The sequence below is a fragment of the Dipteris shenzhenensis genome, chromosome 30, assembly GCF_047967505.1.
Source record: "Dipteris shenzhenensis isolate YYH24624 ecotype China chromosome 30, Dip_SZ_1.0, whole genome shotgun sequence".
NCBI lineage: Eukaryota > Viridiplantae > Streptophyta > Polypodiopsida > Gleicheniales > Dipteridaceae > Dipteris > Dipteris shenzhenensis.
The window spans coordinates 17,748,480-17,775,854 of NC_141625.1; the positions used below are offsets into that span (position 1 = coordinate 17,748,480).

The 27,375-nt window shown below is 44.0% G+C and overlaps 1 protein-coding gene across 3 annotated transcripts; it reads right to left on the minus strand.

Annotated features, from left to right (window-relative positions):
- Window positions 1-5,326: 5,326 nt before the first annotated feature.
- LOC147881793 (mitogen-activated protein kinase kinase kinase YODA-like) lies at window positions 5,327-27,375 on the minus strand. Of its 3 annotated transcripts, XR_015543916.1 has the most exons (14): window positions 26,545-27,375; window positions 24,839-25,073; window positions 24,390-24,721; window positions 23,367-23,454; window positions 23,008-23,070; window positions 22,732-22,892; window positions 10,171-10,246; window positions 8,901-8,960; window positions 8,671-8,778; window positions 8,243-8,467; window positions 7,548-8,103; window positions 7,139-7,393; window positions 6,636-6,762; window positions 5,327-5,682 (listed from the first exon to the last, which is right to left on the minus strand). XR_015543916.1 is itself a non-coding variant. In XM_087401191.1 (13 exons), the coding sequence occupies exons 1-13, from the start codon at window positions 27,126-27,128 to the stop codon at window positions 5,597-5,599; spliced, it is 2,826 nt and encodes a 941-aa protein (XP_087257317.1). In that variant the 5' UTR covers window positions 27,129-27,375; the 3' UTR covers window positions 5,327-5,596. The 3 variants fall into 3 exon arrangements, 2 of the variants coding, with proteins under 2 accessions (XP_087257317.1, XP_087257316.1); XM_087401191.1 differs by lacking the exon at window positions 6,636-6,762 and having other exon boundaries at window positions 24,390-24,718; XM_087401190.1 differs by lacking the exon at window positions 6,636-6,762.

The window sequence follows — 27,375 nt, forward strand, 5'->3', positions numbered from 1 at the left end:
GTTGGTAAACCTCACTTCAGCAATTTTTGTTGACACATTGTCAATGATGCCTAATGGATTCATCTCACTGTGTCCAGTTAGGTGTATGTTGAATGTGTCATTCCTCATTTACGGTAGTCTCCATTCTTCATAGATTTCTTTTGCTAGAATATTGACACCAGCCCCATTGTCCACTATTGTAGGGTATTGGCCAAAGACTTTATGCTCCAATAGGTTACATTTTTTATATCATCCCTAGCACCAAATTTTACTAAAATAGCCTTATCCTCCTCTTTGGAGAGCAGGAAACATTGTGAAGTTTCTATACAACCCTTGAAACATTCCCACATTGTAGGGCAATTTCTCAATAAGGTTATGATTAGCTTCATGACAGGTAGCGAATTAAGCTGACTAGTCTTGCGCCATCATCCAATTAGGACTGAGTTGCACGTAGGTCCATTACCCTTTAGTTGGTGGTGGCTTCAATTGTCATGTCAATATTGGGTGGGGCTGGTTCCCTGGCCTCTGTTGTTGCTATCTAGTCTACCTCAAATTTCTCTTGCTCATGTGTCACCCATACCTTCAAGGCTTGATAAGGAGCTTTCTCAACTACAGAATTTGGGTAGACTTCCTTTGATTCTTGAGTATGTGCTTGGTATTGCCTCACCTTGTCCTTGGATTGGCAAGGCTTGTTCATTCTTGGACTCTTTGCTTTTTGAGTAGAATACAATTTTTGTGGTGTTGCTTTCTTATATTTCCTTGTTGTCATAATAATTGGCTGAGATACAACACTTTTTGTTGCCACACTCTGACTTTCACTGCCAATAATTCCAAGGGGGGTACATTCAGTTTTGCTTGATTGGTCTATTGAGGCTTTGCACTCAGTGGATGATCCATGCAAGCATGCCCAGTTCCGCAATGTCTACACACACAGGTTGAAATTTACTCGGCTGCCTTTGTGTTGGCACTTTGTAATTTGGTGGTTTTCTCCACACTTGATGGGTGCTTGATCTGTGATCAGTCTTACTTGATTTGCATATACCGGGATGAGTCCTTCTACATCATCCATGTAGTACATGGGATACTCTGGTTCATACCCATATTCTAGCTCTAGTTCTTCAAGTTGGAGTTGTTGAACGAGGACTGTTGGAGCAAGATTGTGAACTCAAGGATAATGTGGAGGATTGGGATTTCTCAATAGTTGAGGTGCCATGTGTTCTCATAGGGATGGGATTGAGTCTATAGGAACAAGAGTTCACATCATGGCCTAAAACACTACATATTGCAAACCATAAGCTTAATGGATGGGCCACTTCTGGTGACTAAGTCAACTTCTTAGGATCAAGCACTCATTTGCAGTGTAGTTGGCCATACAATGTGGACACCATACAAAGCTTCCCTTCTCTTTGTGGTTTTGTAAAAAACGTTCTTGCTTTGACTCCACCAATCGACCTTCTCAGGAATTGTGGTGGTTGAGAGACTACATCATTTCTTCCTTTACTATTAAGGGCACGGCTTGCACTTGATCCTCAGTGGTGTGATCCTTGGTGGAAGTGTTTTCCTTCTTGGAAGATTTATTGTGATGATGACTTGATTTCTGGTCATCACTATCGACGTAAGAGTTGGTCATGCCATCCTCGATGTCAATTGCAACTTCATAAGCATCGTTAAAATGCGCATTTTCATTTCTTTACGAATGGACATTTTCAATCCTAAAATGAACCATGTGTAGTTATCAACAAGCCAAGGGACACACTGGGCTATCAATGTTTTCATTCCTCCCAAAGTATGTTCTAACTTTCTATTTTTTGTGCATGTGCACATTCCCAAGTTGTAGAGTAGGATCACCTTGTAACCTTTTGGTTTGGAACCTCCTTCTGAATTGCTCAAAGAGAATTGCCTATGTTTCTCTTTCCTCTACAAGAAGTTCTAGATACCATTCAAAGGCCTCATCAGTCAAGGCCATGGGAAACTAGGTTGCTTTTGTTTTGTCTAACGAGTCCCTTCTAGCACAGCATGCTATGGATGGCACTGATAATGAGGATGGAGGCACGTGGGGCCGACTAAATGATGGCAGATCACATGGTACGAGTGGCAGGTGTGGGTGGCGGGTGCCGAGTGTCAACAGGTATGGGTGGTAGGTGGCAGCCTTGGGCGACACAAATGATGAGGCAGAAGCATGGATGGTTAGTACATGGGTCCATGCAAAGAGGAAGGAAGCATGGGCACACATGAAGCACGACTAACGAGACTATCAACAAAACCACCACCATGCAATGGTCTGGGTAATGAGACAAGGAGTAGAGGAGCACTACCAGTGGGCAAGGCTTGCATGATGCATGAGACGAGCAAGGAAGACAAGGATGATGTGCCAGTGCAGTACCCAGGGGCATGTCGCCAGAGGGAGTTTGAGGCAAGTGCCGATGGCACTGACAAGTATGGCAATCACCAATGCACTACCCAAGGAGGTGGGGTGGAGGGAGGTCCGACCATGGAGGGTGTTCGTCCTGAGGTGCACTGTAGCACCCAAGGGTTGCACAAGTGCCTCGATGAGTAGGAGTGGGGGTGAGGGGGCATAAAGAGAGAGTGCTAGAGAGTGGTGAGGGGGGATGAGAGAGTGTTAGAGAGTGGCAAAAGGGGATAGTGAGAGGGGTGAAGAGAAAACAGAGGTGTGTGAGAGGGAGGAAAGAGAATGGAAGGTGGGAGAGAGATGAAAGAGGTGGTTGGGAGGGAATGGGTGGGAGGTGGAGGGTGGTTGTGAGCAGCGAGAGAAGAGGAGAAAAAAAGAGAGAGAGGATGGGAAGGGGTAGGTGGTATGGAGGTAAAGGGAGTGGGATTCAAAGGGAGTGAGGCAATGGTGGAGAAGGGGGATTGAATGGGAATGATAGGGATGACTAAAAGAAGGGGGGCAAGAGGGAGTTAGAGAATGGATAGAAGGTGAGAGGGGAATGACGGAATGAGAGACGGATGGAAAAGAGAAGGGGGCAATGGAAAAGAGATGGAGGTGATGGAAAAGAGGGGAGAGAAGAGGGAGGGGCATACCTTGAAGGCTTGACAGAATTGAGGAGGATATCGAATGGAAAAAGTGGAGGTGGAGAGGGGAAGGTTAACAGAAACAATGGTGGTAGAGGGGGTGGAGATGGTAATCAAAGCCATGCTCAAAATTTCCCGACTAGTCAAAATCTTCTTCCGCTTTGTGCGACTGCTATTCTTGCTGAATTTTGGAAGGTTTGATGCCTTGCCATTGGCCTAAAAGAGAATTGGGGCGTTGGTTGTGATACTCTCTTCCTAGAGAAGCAATGGCAACCCTTGGACTCAATGATGGCTTTGATTTATCCGCATGTTGTTGGGTTATTCTACTTGTGGTATGCTTGGCTACTAAAGAAAACCAAGAGGATAGCACTAGGAGTTGGTCACTTGCACAACCACAAATTGGCATTGTACCAGGTTGCACCTACAGGTGAGTTCAAGAATGGAGTCCCATGTAAATTGAACCAACCAACAAATAAATAAATACCGCAAGGGGCGCCAAGTGTTGAGGCCAATAGGTATCACTGTGTATGCTTATTGAGTAGGGGCATTCTAGCCTCCCTTGTTTTGTATGATTCAGTGATGCTATGCTGTGGAATTGTATGCTCTAGTATTGTGTTTGAGCAAGGGCAATGGAACATGGTGGTTGTATTTTGGTGTTGTGAGAAAGTAGAATAAGATATAATACCCTTTGCCAGCCAAAGGCCGATTACAATGCATTTTGTCACGAAACCATCAAGCTCTTTCCACAAACTCTTTCCAAAGCTTTTGAGCTACAAGGAAGCTTTTGACCGTCATGTTCCACTTCCACATTTCAAAAGCTGCGACTCATAGGGATGATATGCAACGAACAAACTAAACGAACAGTCAAGTGAGTATGGGTTTGTATAGTGCAACAAGTAACTTGACACTCTTACCACAACTACGCTAACATTCAATCAAGAAATTAGACTCTACCAATAATTGTGATCATAGGTCTCAAAAAGTCGGCATTTCTACACTAAAATCCAATAGCAATCCAATTCAACAAACGAACAGAAGAAAGATGGGGAAACGTGAAGCTTCCCTACTCTGCATGAGCTCTCAAAACCGACTAGATCAATTAAAGCAAACGAAAATGTTGAAATTTGTTGTAGATACTCCAAGCTTCCTAGAACCCAAGAACTTTCAAGTGTAGATCAATTAAAGCAAACGAAAATGTTGAAATTTGTTGTAGATACTCCAAGCTTCCTAGAACCCAAGATCTTTCAAGTGTCTTGCTAAATCAGAGTCAATGAGAGATCCTACACTTTTCCTGCAAGATAAACATGGCTCAAAGAGTGACTGGATGCTTGCTCCAACCTTCCACTACCAACCTTCCACTACCACGTAAGACAAGAACTTGTAAGGTATTGCTTACTCAGAGTCATCCCACGGATCCTTCACTAATCACGCAAGATAAACATGGCTCAAAGATTGGTAGGATCTTGTAAGTGCACCATCGCTAGACCTTCTCCAAAGAACAATCAGAACAAGATGAAAATTTCACTAGGCGTGGCAAAGGCCATAGGACAACCTCACCCTTAGATTAGAAAAAACTTAAAATCCTCCCGTTATTCCATGATAGCATTGGTTAAGGACAACCTCATCCTTAGATTAGGACAACTTTTGAATCCCCTCACATTATCATTCCATGATAGCATTCGTTCAAAGCCCCTACACAATCCGCATAGATAAAGGAAAACAAACGCTTTCGCATTTGCCTTTGGCATGCTAAAAAAGTGATGAAAATGAATGCAATATGTACTTCAAACAGCCAAGGAATGCCTCACAATCTGCCAGTAGCTGCCCAACATGATGGTAGTCAAATAAGGTGGCTGGATTAGCTGACTAGACAACCCAACACGCCAGACTGCTGCTGGGCCGACCTAAGCAGCATAGTTTACCAGGCCAATGCCTGTTCAGTTGACTGACCAATGTTGGGTCACAAAATAGGCTTCCAATGGCATATGGCCACTAGATTCCTGCCCTAACCTACTCCAGCGATTAACAAATCATGCCTCATAGGTCCTGTAGACACCACAACAACCCTTACTATGGACACTTCACACCCCAGGTCAGCCTCTCTAGTCTCTCAAGTCTCAAGTAGAGGGAAAAAGGGTTTCTGTGGTCATTCTGCTTGACCTTGAGAAGGCATATGACAGCATGGACTGAAGTTTCTCTACGACTCACGGTCACAGGACGAACAAATTTGTTATGTTCTGCTCTACTATAGGAAATCCAGCATGTAAATTACCAAACAAATAGGGTACATGTATTAAGTAGGGAAAAGACACGAGAGAGAGAGAGAGATTCCATATCTTCTACATTTATGCAAAAATGTTTAAAATTTATCTTACAAATCTTGCTCTTGATTCTAAAAATGAGAGCATCATTGGCCAAGGTTGCAGCATTGGCTTGGTCAGTCAAGCAGCCAAAACCTTAGACACAGACCTATTAGCTGCAATTAAGGATCCAGCTGCAACTTAACAGATAATAAAAAACAATGTTAAATCATTTACACAGAGTGCCTCTCAGAAGAGGACTGGCTGCTGGGTAAACTTTCCCTTTATGAACCAATTGACCACTCCCCAATTATGATTCCCTCCAATCTGCGTTCAAAGAATGTACAATTATGGGAGAACCACACCAACCCTGCATGCATGAAGCCAACTTAGTTGAGTGCACTCTCACTCTCACTCTCTCTCTCTCTCTCTCTCTCTCAGACAGTAGCAAGAGGTGACAGGGCCGCAAGATGCTGAGGCAGACCAAGCACAGGGACATGTCACAGATTTCTATGCACTTGAGTCAGCTCCAAGACATAGTGAGGTGGAGGAGGAGCTAGCTGAAATGAGGGCAATGTGGATCAGAGGGCGAGACGACATGACGCTGCCGAGCCAGAGACGCAAAGACCACAACATAGAGTGACCAAAGCACACATGATGATAATCTGCTCTATCTCAGCTCTCCTCACAGGAGACCACCGAAGATGAGGCGTCACTCTTGACATAGCCCATCAGATCCAGAGGTCGAGAGACAACATCCTCTGCCACAGCGAAAAACAGCTCGACAGACACAGATCCAGGACATCTTTGCAGGCCACGGGAGAGCCATCACGGCACCAGGTTTCGGATTTTGAGTCTCAGATTTCAATTTTTGAGTTTTAAGTTTTGAGTTTGAGCTCTCGAGCACTTTAGCTTAGCATAGCACTCAGCAAGGGCCCTAGGCTCCTAGCGTGCCCTTCACTTCAAAGTTCAGCCCACACAGGCTTTGAATGAGTTTCTTCTCTTAATATACTTTGTCCCATAGGCCCATGAGGCCTTCCAAGGACCTCTCTCTCTCTCTCTCTCTCTCTCTCTCTTATGTTGGCATGCACACACACACCATGTTACCAAAATGGGAAATTTTGAAGGAAGAATCCATTCACATATGCTTAGCAACACATTATATTCTGACATGGACAGGTGAAGTCATGAAATCGATGTTATTAAACACCAGTAACTCCATAGGGCAAGGATCCCAAGTGGATAGAGGACATGAAGGTGAAGGATGGTATAGCAGAAAAGATCTTCCCAGGGCATCAAAGATTCCGCTAGGGGTAGCACAACCTCCAACTGAATGTTCTTGCATGTTTTGATAGGCACCAAGTAGGTGTAGGCAGCTACTTTCTCTCTGTGAAGGTTGACTTGCAAATACTGAGTGGGGATGCATGCTTTGATGGGACTGATAGGCCATCTGCAAACAAAGCACAAGCAGAGAGTGTGGTAGCCAATCTGATAATGCGCTTTAGGACAAAGCATTTCAAAATATACTCAGTATGAAGACCCCTACCCTATGCAAATGCTAGTAGGGAGGTGTGTGCAGCAAAGCCTGAGCAGTGTGTGTGTGCATCGACGTATGCATGTGTGCTGGTACACACAGGCACATTGGCAGCTATTCAACCCGAATCAGTAAAATTGTAAACCAGCTTAAGAAATATACCTTTTCTGAAAGTTTAAAAATCATCAAAGAAGAAAAGGCAGAAATTTTGCAAGCAACAAATTACCTGATAAAGCTAAAAATTGGCATACTTAGAATGCCTAAACACTTGTTCAGAACTGTAGGCCCTCACCTGTGTGCCTTGCATTGAGATTGCAGAATGTCATGAGCACTTTCTTGCTGTCCAAGACTACCTTCGACCAGCATTCAACCGAACTGGTAATTCCCATGATCAATCTCCCACAATTTTCAGGGAGTTTCACGCTCAAAGCACAGCCTACGCAACTGCCAGTGTCGTTCAGTGCTACACTACCGACAAGGCTCACAGTCAGGTGTCGCACATCTCCAGCTTTCTGCTCAACAATTTCACCACCTTTGATTTCACATCCTACAAGAATCATAAGAGTTATGATGCAAACATGAGCAGGATGTTGACAAAGCAAGTGCATTTGTTCCAACATCAGGATAGCTAGAACATCTTTCACCCTATGATGTTCATTCCCACAGTCTAGATTCTGCAAAATAATGGCTGTTGGCACGACCAAGTAGAGTGGGAGATCCTGATTGCAAGGGCATAACATTGTATTGCCGAGGGCTTCGAGCAAATCGTTGAGAAAGATTTTCAGCCCCATATAACACGTTGCCTGAGTACAATCTTTGAGGCTCTTCTGTTCCGTCTCCTGGAATATTACCCAAAGCAGTCAAAATGTCCTCGTCCCACATTGAAAACTCACGACATCTTGGACTGCTATCTGGAGTCTGACTTGTACCCCGGCGAGATCCAGTTCTAATGTCCGGATGCATTCTTTCATCTGTTCCAGCTGGTGACCTGGGTGACTTTGGGGACTTGATGTGCATTTCATGAAAAGGTGAAGACTTTAGCTGACCGTTGCCATGAAATGGAGACCCTCCATTGCCTCCAGCCAAAGGGGTCGAGCAGCCAGAATTTGGCATATGAATGAATGCTGGTGGAGGAAAAGGTGTCGAATTTTGATGAGTAGCCCGGGACTGAGGTTGAGGACAAGCAGGAGATAGGGGCTTCTGTGTGTTGGTAACATGAGATGCAGTCCTCAAGTGGTAGTTGCTTTCTGTTACACTCTGACAAATAAGAATCATGAGGATAGAGTAAGTATCATTTCTTTTACATAGGACTGTCAAAGAGCACAGAGTTCTGAACCACATTCTGTATCCACTGAATCTAAAACGTCTTGGTAAAGTAATAGAAACTATCGTGTACCAGTCCTTGTATACCAGAAGTCGCTATTTCTGATACACCTGCTTGAGAATCGGATCGATATGCACTGACATTAAGAAATGCATGTTCTAAAAGTTGAGCAGCTGAAGGGCGATTATGTGGATCCCGTTGCAGGCAACTCCTTAAAAACGATCTTCCCTCATCTGACAAAAACTCAGGAATACCAGGAACCTCCCTACTATTGCCGATTTTAAACATAGCTGCTATCTGCTCAGCATAAGGAGCCTTATTAGCCGACTGAAAACTTGAAGATCTTAGATGGGTAATGAAAGGCTAGAATTGAAAGAAACAAAAGAAGAACAGTTAACAATTTGCTTCTAGATGGAAATCCATGCCGCACTCTTGAGAACACAACTGCGCTGTACATGGTCAGACGATCGTCAAAAGATAGAAAAGACAAAGAACCTCACCCCTTCAAACTGACTCCATGGCGGTTTACCCGTGGCCATTTCAATCACTGTACAACCAAGACTCCAGATGTCCACAGCAAAATCGTAGCCATTTGAGTTTCTAATAACCTATAATACAGCAACTTTTCCACCTTCAACAGAGCTGCTTCAAATATTACAGAATTTACCCACACAAAAAGTCTTGTTCTGAGCATAAATGATAACTAAAGTACAAGATTGACAACAAATACCTCTGGGGCCATCCAGTAGGGACTCCCCTTGAATGAAAGAGGGGACGACTGAGCAGAGATCTGGAAAATGTATTGGGCAGAGGCATTCAGTGTCCATTAGTATGCACTGAGTGATAATGATCTAGCTTTCCTCTTCAAAGCTATAACAATTAGCCATTTCATAATCCACTTCGCATGACGGTCAAAATTTTAAATAAAGTTGCAAATAAGAACAATCAACTCCAAAAACAAAAGTAACATTTCAATCAACAAGGACCTACACGTGGTAAATATAGCCAACAAAAAGATGGTCACACTTAAATCAAAATCAAGCTTCCGCTTCCTGTGACTTGCACTCTAAAAGTACATATAGATTCAGTTCAATCACAGATAACGAAATAAATGTTGCCTCTGCAGTCAAATATTTGGAATCACAGGCACAGACCTGGACTATGCCACCTGCAAAAACTAGAAGTACCAAGCAGTACTATGCTAAAAGTACTGGAAAGCTTCCAATATGTAACCAGCTGATGTGTTATTTTTAATATTATTATAATCGACTCTGGCAAAGTCCCAACCCATACTGAGGGAGGATCCCAGGAAGATATCGAGAGAAAAAGGTTAGGTGAATGCACAAGAACACACGCACTTTCCCACCAATAATGTGCATACTATCTTCTGCCCTGCAATTATACTGCCTTTAAAATCAGTTTCCGAAGAGCTCCACAACTACTAAGTACAAAACAAATTACTGGAACTTTCAACTGATTGAAAACAATTATATAACAATGTAAGACTAGAATATATTCAATCATACAAATTCAGATTTTTGCTGTTCTAAAGTCCTAAATTCAACAATGAAAATAAAAGAGAAACCGAAAGGGAAAAAACTGAGCTAACCAAAAAAAAAAATCAAAAAACAAAAGGTAGACATACCTAGCAACTAAAGCAAAGCTTATGTCGACATCGGGTTTCTAAAGACCCCCGGAGTCTCTTGGGCAAGCCCACTGCTTACTAAAATGAGTCAAACAAACAAAAGGGAAAGAGAGATATAACAAGAAATAAAGAATAAAGGAAGAAAACAATTATATGCTTGACCGTCCAGATCCATACAGAGTTTGAATTCAAAGAAATTCTATGCATCAAGCTCAGAGAAAATGTATGCATTTCAAGAAAAACACATGTCCATCAATGACATCTCTCTTCTGCTACAAAATCGTACTTACTGTCCAAATAGCTCACACTTCACAACAAAACTATGAAACCTTTTAGTCCAAAGAAGAATGATTACATGCTTGGCCATTCCAAAATCCGCAAGTTTCACAACTCCTCCTTTATCGACAAGAATGTTGGCACCCTTTATATCTCTGCAAAGATACAAGAAAGAATTAAAGTTTTAGAGGTAAAATGCATCAGAGAAACCCTTGGAGATAACATGCTCTCTCTAAGTTACAACATTCAGGTTGGCGGACAGATACTGCCACAAAGAAACTCTTCATCATAAGGTATCAAAGTTGTAACAACACACGAGCTTGTTATCTTTTATTAAGAATTGATCTAACAAGAACTATTCATGATAGTAGTTCCAACCAATTCATGTATCATAAGTCATGAACGTAGTTGCTGCCACCCTCAGACCTCTCCAAGCTTAAAATTTTCCCCTTGGCTGATTCAACAACACAATCCATGTGACTTGGTACAAGTTTGTATGATCAATTTCGTGGCATGGTGTTCATTATCTCTAAATTGTGTGGGAGAGAAAATGAAGGGTTGTAGGGACCAATGGATATGTGAGTGAGGACCTTGCTTGTAGGTGTGTGTCACGGGGGCGTGAAATTCTAAGTACTTTAATGTACTACAAGACTGTGACAACTTTGGTTTTAAAAGTCCAAGCGTGGGCTTAATAATGTGTAATTAAACGCGGCATGGTACCTAGCACATAAGCGTAATTAATCCCTAGGCCCAAAAGCATTCCAAGGAATTAAAAGAGTGGTTGTTGGGAAGTGATGACATGGCATTTTTAATGGGCCCCCTAGAGGACCATGTATCTTCACTGGCCCCCCTAGAGTTCCAAGTGGCTCTAGTGCCTTCTACATGCTTTTTTGCCATTCCTGGATCTTCCTGGGCCTTCTAAACTTCACGTGTGGTTTTCTCTCTCATCTTCTCTCTTTGTTGAGATTTTGGACTGGTTTTTCAGCCTCCTTCAGCTGAATTCCGTTTTTCTTCATAATTCCTCACCCGTTTGGATTCATCGACTTCCGTTTGGCCCAATGGTTTCCCCTCTGCCTCCCCTTCGCAATGATATGCTTTTCCCTCCGTGTGTTTGGTAGAACGGGTAAAGCTGAGCACTTCTTTTACTGGTTGAATTTGCAAAAGTGGCTTTTTCTGGACCTTTTTGCTTCTACAACCTCTTGGGCCTCTCCTCTTACAAAGCTACATCTTTCTGTTGAATTTCGAGTGGTCCCACGCGTTGATTGACTGATTTTTCTCAATTTTGGAGGACTTTCCGGCGATAAAACTTCTCCAAAACCTCCTCAATGCATTCCTCTCTAAAGCACGCTTCTTTTGAGTCCAAGAACTCCCACTTCTTCGCGACAGAAATGCTTTTCGCATTATTCAGTGAAATTCTTGTTGGTCGGCTCTTGTAAATGCTCTTTCTTCATGCCTTTGCACTCCTCTTTGGCTGAGAATGCAATTGGGCATTGGCTACTATGTCCTCTTGGTGATTGAGGACTTGGTTCAAGTTTTCAAGGCTTGGTGAGTTGTGCTTTTTCCACTGCAATTTCTTTTTGCCATAAGCTATTGGTTGGCCTCGTGTGCCGCCTCTTTCTTGGTTCACAGGTGCCCAGGCAGTGTGCTACATGAGTCATTCTTTAGTTGGGTACTTTATTGATTTTATTTTGAAGCTTTGAAAAGCTTTGTGAATGCGATCTGGAAACCACTCAAAGAGAGTGTAGCTGGGGTCCAGTGTGATTGCATCTGGACAGCCAATGGAATTGCACTTGGAAAAGAGAATGCCTTCGGATTGAGCCTATGGGTTAAGTGCACTTATGTGATGGTGTTCTATGCTTGAAAACCTTGCGAAGGCTCAGTGAATTGGAGCTACGTGCTCAGTTGTAGGGAAGGTCTCCCAGATGCAACTTGTAATCATTTCAATGTGAAATATAAAGAAATACCGAAAGGGGCACCACGGTGTTTGGAGCCAATCGGGTCCACTTGTCTATGTTTGTTGAGCAGGGGCATTTTAGCCTCCATGCCTTTTTCAGTGGTTTTGTTTGTGAACAAATGGGTAAATGCCAAATGGTGATCATGCAATGGTTGTGATATATGCTTTGTGAGCTGTAAATAAAAGGTTAGGGTAAATAGAGTGAGGGCCTTTATTGTAGATATGCCTGCCCAGATAGGATAGGGCTAAGGGTAGATCTTGTGGAGGCCCACTGTGGGCAGCCCATGGTGGCTCAAGAAGGTGAATGTTCCTGACACATCCCAGCACTCCTGAAACCTCTGATCTGCAAACAAACACACACAACGTGAGAACTGAGCAGGCTGCTCACCACCCAACCATGACATCTACGGGATGTGATCCCGAATCAAGAGATGTCCCCCTCCAAGCCACGAGCTGAGCTACTGGCACGAACTCCCAATCAAATCCAAACCAGCCTGGTGTCCCATACCACCAGGTGGTGCTGTGAAGCCTGGGATCTGCCACTGGGCCTTGGGCTACGCTAAGATGCAGGCGCGCGTCTGCGACTCAATCCAGAAACAAACCCAGCACCTGGGATCCCATCGGCACACTGAGAACTGAACCCCCTGGGCCCCTTTTATAGACTCGGACCCCGAGCGCCAAAAATAGCGAAGACCTATAAATAGTTCGTACCCTTGCCACTCAACCCGAGAATCAAGCCTACCTAGCTCAAAGCCTCCCCAGGTTACCTGAGCTAGTCTTGTATACCTAGTACACGTCAGATACCAATCTGTGCACATGACATACTCCCCCTCCTCTAAGAACTCACTCCTGAGTTCGCTAAAAAACCCGAAAATGTTCTTTGGAGGTTTTGTAATGTCTCCCATGTTGCATCCTCCTCAACACGATCCTTCCACTTGATCTTGTATTCCGTGATAATTGATTACGAATCTGTCTGTCACGAAATTCAAGAATACACTCAGGTTCGTGTGGAATAAAAGTCAAATCTGTAACTTCTATTATCTCGTGAGGAGAAACAAGTTAATCATCCGCACCCAAGACTTCTTTCAGTCTACTGACATGAAAGACTAGATGGACTTTAACATCAGGAGGCAATTCTAGTCGATATGCGACTGGTCCAATTCTTTTAATAACCTTGAACGGACCACAGTATCTGGGGGATAATTTCAGAACCAAACCAGTACTTAGGCTCTTGGATTCCTTAGGAATTCGTAAATATACCATCGTTCCTTCAGAGAACTCTCTAGGTGAACGACGTCTATTAGCATAAAATCTGTCCCGTTCTTGGACACTTCTAATAGACTACTTGGCAAACTGCAACATTGCCTGCATGTCTAGCAAGAAGTTCTTAGCAGCATCATTTTGAATCCCTTTTAACCCAACCATAACTGGTGACTTAGGTTGAAACCCGTACATAAGCATAAAAGGACTGTAACCAGTACTAGAATGCTTTGCACTGTTGTAAGCAAATTCTATCATAGGTAGATAATCTTCCCATGAAGACTGTCTCTTAGATACATATGCGCGAAGCATGTCTTCAACCAACTGGTTAACCTTCTCTGTACTACCATCGGATTGTGCATGATCCGAAGAACTCATACTTAGAGTAGTTTCTAACTCCTCAAAAACAAGTGTCCAAAAGGTACTTGTAAACTTTGAGTCCCTGTCACTGACTATGTCAGATGGCAAACCATACAGCTTAAACAAGTGATCCACAAACTCGTGAGCCAGCTAAACAGCTGAAATAGTTGTTCTAGTAGGTAAGAATCTAGTCATTTTTGTTAAACGGTCGACTATGACCCAAATGGAGTCATGACCCTTGCGCGTTTCAGGCAAACCAGTAATAAAATCCATGGAAATACTTTCCCATTTATTACCTGGAATCTGTAATGGTTGTAATAAGCCCACACTTCTAAGGCATTCTGCCTTCGTAACCTGACAAACCCGACAACCTACTACATAGTTCTCAATAAATGCACGCATCTTAGGCCAATAAAAGGTATGCTTTACAAGAGACAGAGTCCTATCTATACCCGGATGTCCAGCACTAGGAGCATCATGACACTCTTGGATTTAAGGTCCAGAACATCTGGCACACAAATCTTTTCATTCCGGAACAGCAAGCCGTTCCTAATCATCCACTGACCTCCCGCCCCTGTACCGTAGGTGGCACAATCCCTGAGTCCTGGTCAACCATGGAGCTCCCATCCTGGACTCTCTGCCGATAAGAACTGAAATGATTATCAGTTGCGTATAGCCCTCTCAAGGATTGAAATAGGTCGGAGGATATTTCTGTAAATGACAGAGCATTTACAAACTTAACTCGGCTTAAGGCATCCGCCACACTATTCAACGAACCCTTACGATAACGTATTTCAAAATCAAAATCTTGCATTAATTCTGCCCATCTAGCTTTCCGTCCCCTCAATTCCGATCCGTCACACACATATTTAATTGACTGATGATCAGTCAATACAAGGAACTTTGAACCATACAAGTAGTGTCTCCAAACCTTTAGGGCATATACTACAGCATAAAGTTCCTTCTCGAGTGTGGGCCAACGATATTGAGTGTCGTCTAGCTTCTTACTCTCGAAAGCTACAGGTCTGCCCTCTTGAAATAAAGTTGCCCCAATCGCATAATCACTCGCATCGGCCTCTAAAACATAAGGCCGGATAGGATCGGGTAATGCAAGAATGGGTGCTTCCTTGATAGAAAACTTCAAGGTTTCAAAAGCCTTGTTCATTGCATCATTCCAAGAGATTGGCTGGGTAGACCTGCGTCCGCGACCTTTCAATATATTTATCAGGGGTGCCGTGATATGTGAATAATCACGCACAGATTTCCATAGAAATACCGTAAATCCTAGGAAAGAACGAAGTTGTTTCACAGTCTGAGGAATAGGCCATTCTAAAACCTTCTGGATACGATCCAGATCAATGCTAATACCTTCAGAAGAAATCTTGTGTCCTAAGTAAATGATCTCCTTCATAAAGAAGTCACATTTACTCATCTTGGCATAGAGCTTATGCTGTCTGAGAATAACTAAGACAATCCGGAGGTGTCCTATGTGATCCTCAAGCGTTCGACTATAAACCAAGATGTCGTCTAAGAACACTACAACAAATTTGTCCAGAAAATCCCTCAACAAATCGTTCATCATCTACTGAAAGGTGGTAGGATCATTGGTCAAACCAAAAGGTAATACGAGGAACTCGTAATGACCATACCTAGTTCGGAATGCGGTTCTATCTATGTATTTAGCATAGATACAGATTTCGTGATAACCCGTACGCAAATCAATCTTAGTGAAATACTTCGCTCCGGCCAAACGGTCTATCAGATCATCGGAACAAGGTAGAGGATATCGATTCTTAATTGTCACTTTATTTAGTCGTTTATAATCTATACACATTCTCCATGTAGAGTCTTTCTTCGTTCTTAAGAGGACACGTGCACCCCAAGGTGATTTACTTGGGCGTATATAGCCCATATTCAGGTAATCCTGTAGCTGGGTAGCTAACTCATCCTCCTCTACCTGCCTCATCCTATAAGGTGGTACACTAATAGGTTGAGCCCCTACGACTAAGTCTATGCCATGATCTATTTCCCGTTCTGGAGGTAAACCTTCCGGCAGTTGAGCAGGGAATACATCCTTAAAACTATCTAACAACATTGTCAATTCACGGTGTTCAAACACACTTAAATCATTTTTGTTTATTACAGAGACAACAAATGAAGAAAACGGAATCAAAACACACTGATAGACATCATAATGAGAAGTGTTTAGTATATTCCGAAGTTGCATTGCAGATACAATAGGTCCCTGAGAAGAGGGAATTTTATCACACTGAATACAAAATTAGGTGTCCTTATCTACAAAAGAAAGGATATGCTCCGTCCATCCAATCTGAATATTGTGGGTTTTAAACCACTCTATTCCGATTAACAAGTCTACATGCTCTAGGTGCATAACATAACACGTAAGAGCCCCTGTGTAAGCTTGAATCCAGATAGGAAGCGCTTCAACCTTGCGATCCCAAAACTGCTTCCCACTGGAAGCTGCATCTCATAGGTGTGATCGCTAGGTACTGTGGATAGCCCATCTTCTGCACAAATTTGTAATTAACAAAGTTGTGAGAGCTAAACAACGAAGTATTGAAAGTGCAATTACAAGAAAGTGGGCATGTAATGACATTTACAGAAATACCTGTCATCGAAACTTCATTCGCTCCCTTGGCTTTGGTACCTGGACCCGCCTAGAGCTTCGGTCCAAGCACTAACTTTTGATTCTTGCGCTTTGGATACTCATTCTTCGTGTGGCCCCGCTCCTCGCAATAGAAGCAACGTCCTTCCCTCTTTAGCTTGAATGTGCGAAGGAAACGGGCTCGACCATTCTTTGCCTGAAATCAAGTTTTTCTTAGAGGTGTTGTCCGTAGACTTCGTCTCCCCGGTACTAGTCGTAGGCTGAAAGAACTTGCGTTTGTTCTTTCCACTCGTGTCGGAAACTGTAGTTGCTTTTCCACCGGCCATGGTATCATCATAAATACGCGCGTAATTCATGGCCTCTTGCAACGTTGTACATTTGTTGTTCTTAATTTGCAACTTGTACGAATCTGGCAAACCATCCACAAAGAAACCTAACAAGGTCACTGGATCCATCTTTGTGGCCCTAGTCTGCAAATCCCGAAATCTTTGAAGATAAACTTCAAATGACAAGTTCAGCTTTGACATATCGAGGGCTTTAAGCTTGCCAACGATATCATAATCGTCCTCCTTCTTCAGGAACTCCTTCCTGAAGACCCCTTCGAAATCCATCCATGTATCTGGCTTAGGTTGGAGTTCCTTCGACCATAGCAACGCTTTACCTGACATGAAACCGGCTGCAAGCTGGATTTTCTTCTCATCTGGGTACGGGTGGAACTGGAAGTGTACCTGCCACTTGTGTAGCCAAGTGCCAACCACCTCCTTAGTTCGAGACTTTTGATCTCCCGGAAAAGGATATGGAGTTATGTTCGGACCTAGCACTGAAGCCATGGCATCCACATGCGTGCGTGTCTGCACAGTGCTAGCCAGAAGAGTGAGAGTCGCTTGAATCCCTTGGAGTTGTTGTGTCAACCCCGTTTGATTCGCATTAACCTGCTCGAATTTGCCATCCAGAGCAGTGGTGAATTCACTGAAGGCCTTCTTCATAATCAGATCGTCATAAAGACCCTGGTCTTCCTCTCCCACAGGAGTGTAATCCAAATCCTGATCTCCTATGGTGAACTCGGGATTTGCAGGATCAGACATATCTGAAATTTGATTTGAACGAATATAAACTGAGAGAAATAACTGGGGGAATCGAAACTGAAAGGGGAGTGGAGCATAGAAAAACCGTCCCAAGAGATGCTGACGGAAGAAGATGCTGAAAACTGGCGAACCGCGGACGCAATAAACCCGGAGTCTTACTGAATTCGCTGCAGGCTGCAGTGTACGGATTCCTGCAGCAAACCGTACTGTACGGTACCCTCCTGCTGACCGTACAGGTGACGCACACCGTACGGATGGCTGACGTGACTGTACGGTTGCTGACGCGATCCGTACGATTGCTGACGTAATCTGTACGGACGCTGACGCAGTCCGTACAATTGCTGACGTGGACGTACGGTAGGTGACGCAAGCTGTACGGGTGCTGACGCAGTCCGTACAGTTGATGACGCAAGTGTACAGACGTTGGCACGGGCGTACGATAGATTACGCTGGCTGTACGGCAGCCTGTCGCAGGCTGTCCCGAATCCCGATGGCACAATCTAGACGTTAGGCAAAGAGGGCTTCTCGCAAGGCTATGGCTGAGCTTGGAACCTTGTCCAACTATATAGGGAACAGGGCAGCCAAATTAGGAAGCCCTGCTCCCAAAAAAGGCTCACCCTCCCAACTTTGGAGGGTGGTGCTTTTTCGAAAAAAGCAGCACCTCCCACAGGGTGGCCGCACCCTGTTCCAGCACCTTGCGCCTCTCCCTGCCCTGGCCAAAAATCCTTCCAGCTATGGCGCACCAACACAGCCTCCATCTCTGCGTTCTCGACCCCCACGCAGCCCCGATCAACCTCGATCTGCTCGCCTGCCACTCAGCTACTCTATCGTCTCTCCTTCCTACACCTCTGCTCTCTCCCAGCTACGTTCATCCCTTTCTCACCCCAACCCTTCAGGAATTTCGAAATCTAGACTCTCTCTTTCTCCACCTTTTCCCTACATCCTGACCACCCCTGCTAACCCATGAATCCACCAGAATTTGCAGCAGCAAATTTCGAAATTTAGGGCATACCTGGAGGAAGAAATCGTCCAAAGTACTCGCATTAGAAATTCCTACCTCAAGAGCTGGCTCTGATACCAACTGACACATCCCAGCACCTGAAACCTCTAATCTGCAAACAAACACACAACGTGAGAACTGAGCAAGCTGCTCACCACCCAACCATGACATCTACAAGATGTGATCCCGAATCAGGAGATGTCCCCCTCCGAGCCACGAGCTGAGCTACTGGCACGAACTCCAAATCAGATCCAAACCAGCCTGGTGTCCCATACCACCAGGTGGCACTGTGAAGCCTGGGATCTGCCACTCGGCCTTGGGCTACGCTAAGATGCACGCGCGCGTCCGCGACTCAATCCAAGAACAGACCTAGCACCTGCTCCCATCGGCACACTGAGAACTGAACCCCCTGGACCCCTTTTATAGACTCGGGCCCCGAGCGCCAAAAATAGCGAAGACCTATAAATAGTTCGTACCCTTGCCACTCAACCCGAGAATCAAGCCTGCCTAGCTCAAGACCTCCCCAGATTACCTGAGCTAGTCTTGTGTACCTAGTACACGTCAGATACCAATCTATGCACATGACAGTTCCCTAGTGGGTCACAACACTATTCAGGACTCTTTGGGACCGCATGGCAGCCGAGGTTGAGGCAATGTGTGCTAGACTGTGGGGGGGCTTGCGTGGCCACCCCTTGATGCTGTAGTGTCACGCTCCACATTTTTGTGGAGCGCTCCATATTTTGTGTATAAATTTCTTTTCAGTTTTATTGGTAGTAGTTATTTGTGAAATTTATTTTCATGTCAATTTTGAGTTTTGAAAATACTAATAAGTGATTTGAGATTTAACAAATCCCAATATATCTATATCTATATCTATATCTATATATATATATATATATATATATATGCATGGGAGTTGTATCGAGAGTTTGTAGGTTTAAAGGAGAGTCCAACTTTGCAGATTCTAAAGGAGAACTTGAAAAGGAGTGATTGATTTAAAAAGAACTAAAGTTATTGCTAGAATGGTGCAAGAATGGAGCAAATTGGTCATGAAAAGCAAGAAAAACAGGATAAAGTGAAAAAAGGCACATCGCACCTTTCTTGGATAAAAACAACTGTCACTATTTGGACCATAACTTTAGATTCCGAACTCCGATTGAGAAGCTCTTTTTTTTCTTGCAAAGCTGAGATTGCGATCTACAACTTTGCAAAAGAGGTCGTGATCCAATTTGACAATGTATTAAGTCAAAAACTCAAAATACGCAAAGGCAGCAAGGCAGCATATTTTAGAAACTCCGAGATGGAGAGTGAGAGTACAAGTGCGAGTGAGAGTGAGATTCTTCCATCTATGATTGTATCATCTTGAGTGAGAGTGAGATTAATTGCAACACCTTGGTGTGAGTGAGAGTGAGAAATCTAATGCGAGTAAGAGTGAGAGAATAACTCGAGGGTGGTCGGGCGGTTTGAGCTCTATACATAGAGTATTGTGACTCCAAGATTGATTGTAAATGATTTTGATTCAAAAGTTATGGCCGAAATAGTGACTACTGTTTTCATCCAAGAAAGGCACGACCTGCTTTTCCCCACTTTTAGCTGGCTTTTCCACTTTATCATGCTTTTCTTACCCTTCACGACCAATTTGCTCCATTCTTAGACCATTCTAGCAATAACTTTAAATCAATCACTCCTTTCCGAGTTCTCCTTTAGAATCCGCAAAGCTGGACCCTCTTTTAATTCATTCCTAAGAAAAGTAATTTAATTCTTGCCAGAGATAGAAGGCTCTCACCTCATTTCGCAGGACCTTTCAAAATATTAAAACGAGTTGGAACATTGGCTTACCAACTTGAATTACCTCAGAATATCGAAGTACATCATGTTTTTCATGTGAGCATATTGAAAAGTTATGTTGCTAATCCTTCTCATGTTTTGTAGGACAGATCTAGAATTCAAGAAAATAGAACGTTGAAGGTCGAACCCCAACTTATTTTAGATATACAAACCAAGTTGTTGGGGTAAAGGCACATTGCCACCCTTTGTTAAAGTTATGACACCTATGACTACAGTCATAGGGTGAAAAACCTAATCCTAATAAAACCTATGAGTTTGTGGTGTGGCTCAACACTTTTTTTGACACACCCACACTTCTTGTGTTCCCTCTCTCTCTTTCATCGTTCCACTCCCTCACTCTTTCCCTCACAAGTGGTATCAGAGCCTCTACCTCTCCCACTCTCTAATGGTCCAACAATGAAGCAAATTGGTCATGAAGGGCAAGAAAAGCAAGACAAAGTGGAAAAGCCAGCTAAAAGTGGAAAAAAGCAGGTTGCACCTTTCTGGGATAAAAACAACAGCCACTATTTTGACCATAACTTTTGATTCCAAACTCGGATTGAGAAGCTCTTTTTTTTGTTGCAAAGCTGAGATTGTGATCTACAACTTTACAAAAGCGATCGTGATCAAATTCGACGATGTATTAAGTCAAAAACTCAAAACACGCAGAGGCAGCAAGGCAGCATATTTTAGAAGCTCCAAGATTGAGAGTGAGAGTGCGAGTGAGTGAGATTCTTCTTCCATCTATGATTGTATCATCTTGAGTGAGAGTGAGATTAATTGCAACACCTTGGTGTGAGTGAGTGAGAAATCTGATGCGACTGAGAATGAGAGTGAGAATAGCTCGAGGGTGGTCAGGCAGTTTGAGCTCCATACATGGGAGTATTGTGACTCCAGAATTGATTGTAAACGATTTTGATGGTCAGGTAGGATAGGGCATGTTGATCATCCCCTACAGGCTGTGCAGCAAACTTCTTATAGGACGTGTGGCTGGTGCAGGCCAGTCGGACCTAGAGCTAGGGCTACAGGTCCTTGTAGAACTGTGGAAGCCCCTACTCATAGGGCTGAGGAGGTCAGCCCATAAGGCTGTTGGTAGGTCCACATAGGGCAAGAGGGGATCCCTTTATAGGACTGTGACGCAGCCCCTATGGGTAGATGAGGGGGTCGGCCCTACTACAGCAAGGATCTGCCCACAAACCAGTCAACTGGAAAAGGGGAAGGGGGGGGAAGGGGGGTTCCCATATATACTGGCCCCCCTCCCTCACTTATTTCTCATCTCAGCGTGCAGCAATTGTCTAGCCCTATGGGGGTTTTGTCCTAAGAGACCTTGCATTTCTCTTGGTCTCACATTGCCGTAAATGCAAGGTCAGCTTTCCTGCATGGGCACCTATATCTCAGAGCTATACAACCTCCTTTGAAGCCCTTCCTCAAGTCCAAACTGGTGCATTGTCACCAGATCGATGAGCCCAGATGCTCCAGAAACAATGGATATACAACAGCTCACAAGGATCAATCTGCAGTGTCTGGATTCCCGCACTGGCAATCATCTAACCCATCTGGATCTCCAGGAGCTCAAGCAATTGCTGCAGCAGAACACAAGGAGACCCCCTCTGGATCTGTCAGGTCATGACGTCCAAACAGACCCAATATGCCACAGTTGCAGCTGCGACACCTCTCCATATGCGCACACGTACCTACTAGAAGGTCTGAATCGACCCATCACTGGGAATCGTGAACAGAATTTTTATTTGCAGCAAGAGGTGAGAGAGTTAAAGATGCAATTGGCAGAAGTAAAAGTTGGACCATGGGGATGTTGGAAAATGTGGGTTTTTGGGCCCTTGGTTTGGCCCTAACCCCCTTTGTAGCACCTTGGAACTATGTGGGTAATATGGAAAATAGGGGGCATTGACGCACGCAACGACATGTGGCAAGAGGGCATTGGGACCTAATCCCATAAGCAATAATATGACATGGAGGACCTTCAATATATTAAGTGGTGAAACCTATAGAGTAATCCCCTCCTAAGACCTTTTGAGGATTTTGGAGGCTATGCATGGCTATGGGGCGGGGTTTGGGGATGCCCCACCCGGCGCATCACAATGGCGACACGTGGCATGCTCTAGTGTTTTCTGACAAATAGCACCAGATCCATTAATTAAAAATTGGTGTTTGAGGCCCCTTCTGTTTTCAAATCTTGCTTCCGGTTATCGTTAACCTTATATAGGAATATAACAAATGTCACTCATACATGCAAAACAAAACAAGTGTCCATGTTTTATGCCTTATAGCCCTTTCCATAAAAAGAAAATTACATCACTAAACTCAGTCATGAAGTATTCTAACTGATACACAAAACAACATGACACTCTATTGTGTGCAAAACAGCTCTCGTGTACGTTAAAATGCATGCATTCAGTGATGACTTCATAAGAATCAAAAAGTGTGAACCCATGTGGAAGAGTGTGGTACGTGCACCAGCAAAAAACTATGATGATATAGGTTAAGTCCTATAACAAAGCCATACATACCTGTGCACAGTTTTTTTCGCATGAAGATAAGATAGACCATGGAGAATCTGCCGCGTGTATACACGGATGCAGCTCTCACTCAGTGGGCCATACTGTTCAACCAGCTTATGAATAGAGCCATTAGACATGAGCTCCAGATATATATACAAGCGATCTCCAATCTACAAAATCAATTATATGGCATCCAAATTAGTAAATAGACATGAGTTCAGCTTGAGTTCCATGCACAACCAAGAAATTAAAAACAATCAAATGAATATTGAAAGGATAATGTACCATCTCACATCCATAATACTGTACAATGTTTGTATGCTTCATCTGACTAAGCAAAGAAACTTCCTGCCCAAAGCATAAAACCACAAAATATGAACAGAAGATGAATCACGTACAGGCTCACAATCCATGGCTACAAAAGCATTCCTCATGACTTTTCAGAACGGTTAAAAGACATGCGATCATGACTTCATACATCAAGCAAATACCTATGCAAATAAGCAGTTCCAATCAAAAAAAAGCCTAGACCAGTGAGCAAATAGGAGAAGCAAGACTAGATATTAAGAAAAACTTCGCAAAACCTCAGCAGGCCACATCTTGACTGAAATATGAAACCAAACAAAGAGCACTTTATGAGGCACCTGCATAAGTTGCTTGGCGCTCTCCATAGACTTCTCACTATCTGGGATGATCACCACTTCTTTTATTGCACAAGACTGGCCGCTTTCACTACACATTAAAATTAATTTTAGCTCAAATCCCTCATATATAATAATCTTACAAGCAGTTTAGAATGCCTTATCACAGATCTCCACTGAAAGTCAAGTTGATAGCCCAGGAAAGAGGCCAAAGTCAAGATGCTCAACAAATACAAAACAGATGCTAGACAATTATCTCGATTAAGAGATACATTAATACTAACAAAAACATCATCTGCAATTACTCATTCCATCATGACAGCATGGTTCCAGTGTCAACACAGATGGTGATCCTCAAAGCTTAGGGCTAAAACTTCCGCATCTCATCGTGTACATCCACACTAAAGAAAAACTTCGCCAGGATGGGACTGTTTCCAATTGTGTAATATTTCAGTGTGTGATGCAATGACATAGAGTGATGAATAACACTTGACTCAATCGAATCAAAAAATTTACAACATCAGAGCAGGGATCCAGAAATGCCCATAAGACCATTGCCTTGAATAGCATATTTTTATGAGAGGTTCCTTTTCGACATAAAAAAGATGCCCTTTAAAAATTCATATTCATGTTGCACACCACCTTACATAAAGCTCTTGTACCCTTCTGATCCATTGTTAACAAATGCAACCTGGGCCCTGTTCTGATCCTAGCAGATGTAGGCGTACTGATAACTTCCTGGTACACATATCATAATTACACAGCATACATAAAACAAATCCAACTAACATTGCTGATTCTACAAGCAAAAATCCCATGCAACCAAAGTGCAAGGCGTCTCCTACTAGTTCGTCAGGCAAATTGAAACTAGGTCAATAAGGAAACAACCTACCTACCTCCACCAACCTTTACATAATCACTCTTGCTCCACTCACAATTCTGGGGCTTTCAACATCACAACGCCAAAAGAAAAGGGATTGGACAAGCAAACAAAGAAGAAATATTAATTTCATCTGAAATATGCACCTGTGAAAGCCAGTATACACCTGCCCAAAGGTCCCCGAGCCAAGAAGGCTCCCTTTGCGCCACCCAGTTTTAAGGTTGACAGGTCTCTCTGGACTGCGAAGAATAGCTGGAGATGATGCCGAAGTGGCAAGAGAAGAGCCAGGAAGTGAATTTGGGGGCAATGGCAGGGGATGAGCTCCACTTTCATGACGCCCAATTGAAGAATCTTGCCCCCCAGCAGTTGCCCTTGGATGCAATGGAGATACTGCAGCACTTAATACTCTTGGGCTTGGACCAGGGCTCCTTCCCCTTGGAGAGGGAGCAGGAGATGGTTCTGGACTTATTCTGCCCTGCTGAGACACTAAACTGCTCAGCTTCACAAGACCTTGAAATCCTTAACAAGTGAACACTGAAATGTCCTTCAACTTCAACAAAAAAAAATTACAGAAAACTTTAACATAAAAGCTTACCCTGAACGGAGTGCCAAACGACTGGTCTGAGCTCAACATTCTCTTAGGGCTTCTTGCAGGGCTATCCAAATTGCCTGTGATTCCATTCTTCACTAGGGCAGTTACATCTGCGTTCTTGCTAGCTCTCCGTGGAGACTTGGAAGCATGCAGGTTGAAAAGGGGACTTGTTGATTGAGAATAATCTTGTCTAGCACTGATGTTGCTGTATCTGGGGGAGAGACCTGCCTGCACAATCCTGCACCCAAGTTGACATTAATTATTGTTGGTAAACTACCGTGACATGAAGAAGGTCCAACAATGTCCTACGTGAATGCATTGTCTTAGAAAGAGAGTGCAGCATGTTAACAGCTTGGGGAGAGCCTTAGCATGGCAACTCTGTTGTTAAAGGTCGGGAAGGTCATCAAATGAAACCAGAAAATGCTTATAGACACTATTCTAAACCATCTTGAAGGAATAGCAGCCACAAAACATAGGATTTTGTTGGATAGAGAACGAATGTGTAGAAAGGGGTAGGGGGCAGATTGGAGAAAGGGGGATTGAGGAGACAAAGGGAGAGAAGGAAGGAGGAGGGGTAGGAGAGAAATAGAGGGGAAGAGGTGGGAAGAGGAGAGAGAGAGAGACAGAGAGACACAGAGAGAGAGAGAGAGCGTAGGCTGCAAGGAGGAAGGAGGAGAGAGTAGATAGGATTAGATGTCTCGTCAAAAAGTGTACAATGAGTGGTGGATGGAGACTTATATATAGTCCCTCCACATTTCCTACTTAAGGGCCACTAGCGTAGCCCTTTTTCCCTCTTCATTACAGCCATCCCTTCCCATAGAATTTTGCCCTCAAAATTACATGTACAAGGGTGCCGTGACATCAAAGTGATGCTAAAAGATAAGGGTGCTCCTGGACAACACTCTCTGGCTGCCAAGACTGTTCATCCTCTGGAAGCATCTTATGTTCTTATGACGTAACTCAATGTATACCCTGTTGCGGAGTACTCGATCTCTGAAAACCACAAGGCGCTCGGGAACATAGAGGATATGACCCATAAGTGGTAGCTCTAAAAGTATGTGCACACAGCACGGACACACGAAACACATTGTGAATCTTTGAGGTGCTTGGTAGCTCCAATTGATATGCTACCTCTCCAACCTTACGGATGATCTTGTAAGGACCATAATACCTGGCTCTGATACCAATGTAGAAAAGGGGTAGGGGACAGATTGGAGAAAGGGGGATTGAGGAGACGGAGGGAGAGAAGGAAGGAGGAGGGGTAGGAGAGAGTGGAAAGAGGGGGGGGGAGAGAGAGAGAGAGAGAGAGAGAGAGAGAGAGAGAGAGAGAGCGCTCTGCAAGGAGGGAGTAGACAGGATTAGATGTCACATCACAAAGCGTACAATGAGTGGTGGTGGAGACTATAATTATATAGTCCCTCCACATTTCCCACCTAAAGGGCCACTAAAGTAGCCCCCTCATTACAGAATGTACCGATTTGCATCACTGCTAAGATTTTTACAGAAAATTTGTGAAACACTGTATTAAAGTAGCATTCCCATGACACTACAAAAAAAAAGGCGTTGCAGACGAGATTGCAGCCCCATAAACCTTTGTATTGAGTACATTTATGACAAACTGCAAGCGGGAAAAACGACATAACTCATATTAGTACATATGTACAGAAGGGCAGCAGCAAAATCAGCATCCCATGGGCAGACTAACTCACCCAAAACCCTTGTGCTCGAACCCCTCAGCTGCATCTTCGTTGGAAGTCCTAAGTGAAGGAAACTGTAAATCAGAAACCCTGTTGTTCGACCACGCCTCCACGACCGACGTGCTATCCTGAGAGCTCGCACTTGAAGTTGAACCATATACAGAAACTAGTCCGTCGATTTCTATCACGTCCTCGTTACCTATTAATTGTTCAGGGGAAGGAAGAGGCAGTGACGGAGAGCTGAGGAGGTAACCGGTCCTTCCCGGATCCATTCGACCCGAAGCCAAAGGAGGGGCGCAGGGCAACGGATGAGGCTGTGCTTGCGGGGCCTCATCGAATGCTGGGCTGGACAAGGCCGCCGCGGAGGTAGGTGATCTAGATCCTGACCAAAAGCCTGAACCATCAGATGCCGAATCTAAGCTATGGCGCGACCCGCTTGAAGACCTGCTGTCCTCTCTGATCTGCTTAATCTTTCGCTTGGCGCCGTCAATGATATGTTCAAAACCTTTTTTTTTTTTGACATCCTTTGCAGACGACTTATGGCCGAACCACGACGACATCTTCCCCAGAGGTTTCTGATCGCCCCGCGATTCCATATGGAACAAGAGTCAAAAGCTGCACACTGCTAATCTCTGCGCAAGACTTGAGACCTCTAAGCGCGGACGATCATTGTTCCATTCCTTCGCATCTCTCGGATCGAAGTCCGAAAAGCGAAGACCCACCCATGACGCCGAAGGCAACCGGCCCGGGAAACCGGGGCGATGGGGGTGCGTCCAACGCGAATCCAGGAGCTGAAGGGGGGTAGAAGAAGGGCAGGAGAGCGAGACTAAGTCGGGGGGCTAC

Coding starts and splice junctions, on each gene's coding strand:
- LOC147881793 (XM_087401190.1), bottom strand. CDS start 27,128: ATGGAATCGCGGGGCGATCAGAAACCTCTGGGGAAGATGTCGTCGTGG. Junction 8,468..8,670: donor CATGGAGTCAGTTTGAAGGG/GTGAGGTTCTTT, acceptor TATGCTGAGCAG/ATAGCAGCTATGTTTAAAAT. Junction 5,683..7,138: donor TCTCAATGCAAGGCACACAG/GTGAGGGCCTAC, acceptor TCATGCATGCAG/GGTTGGTGTGGTTCTCCCAT.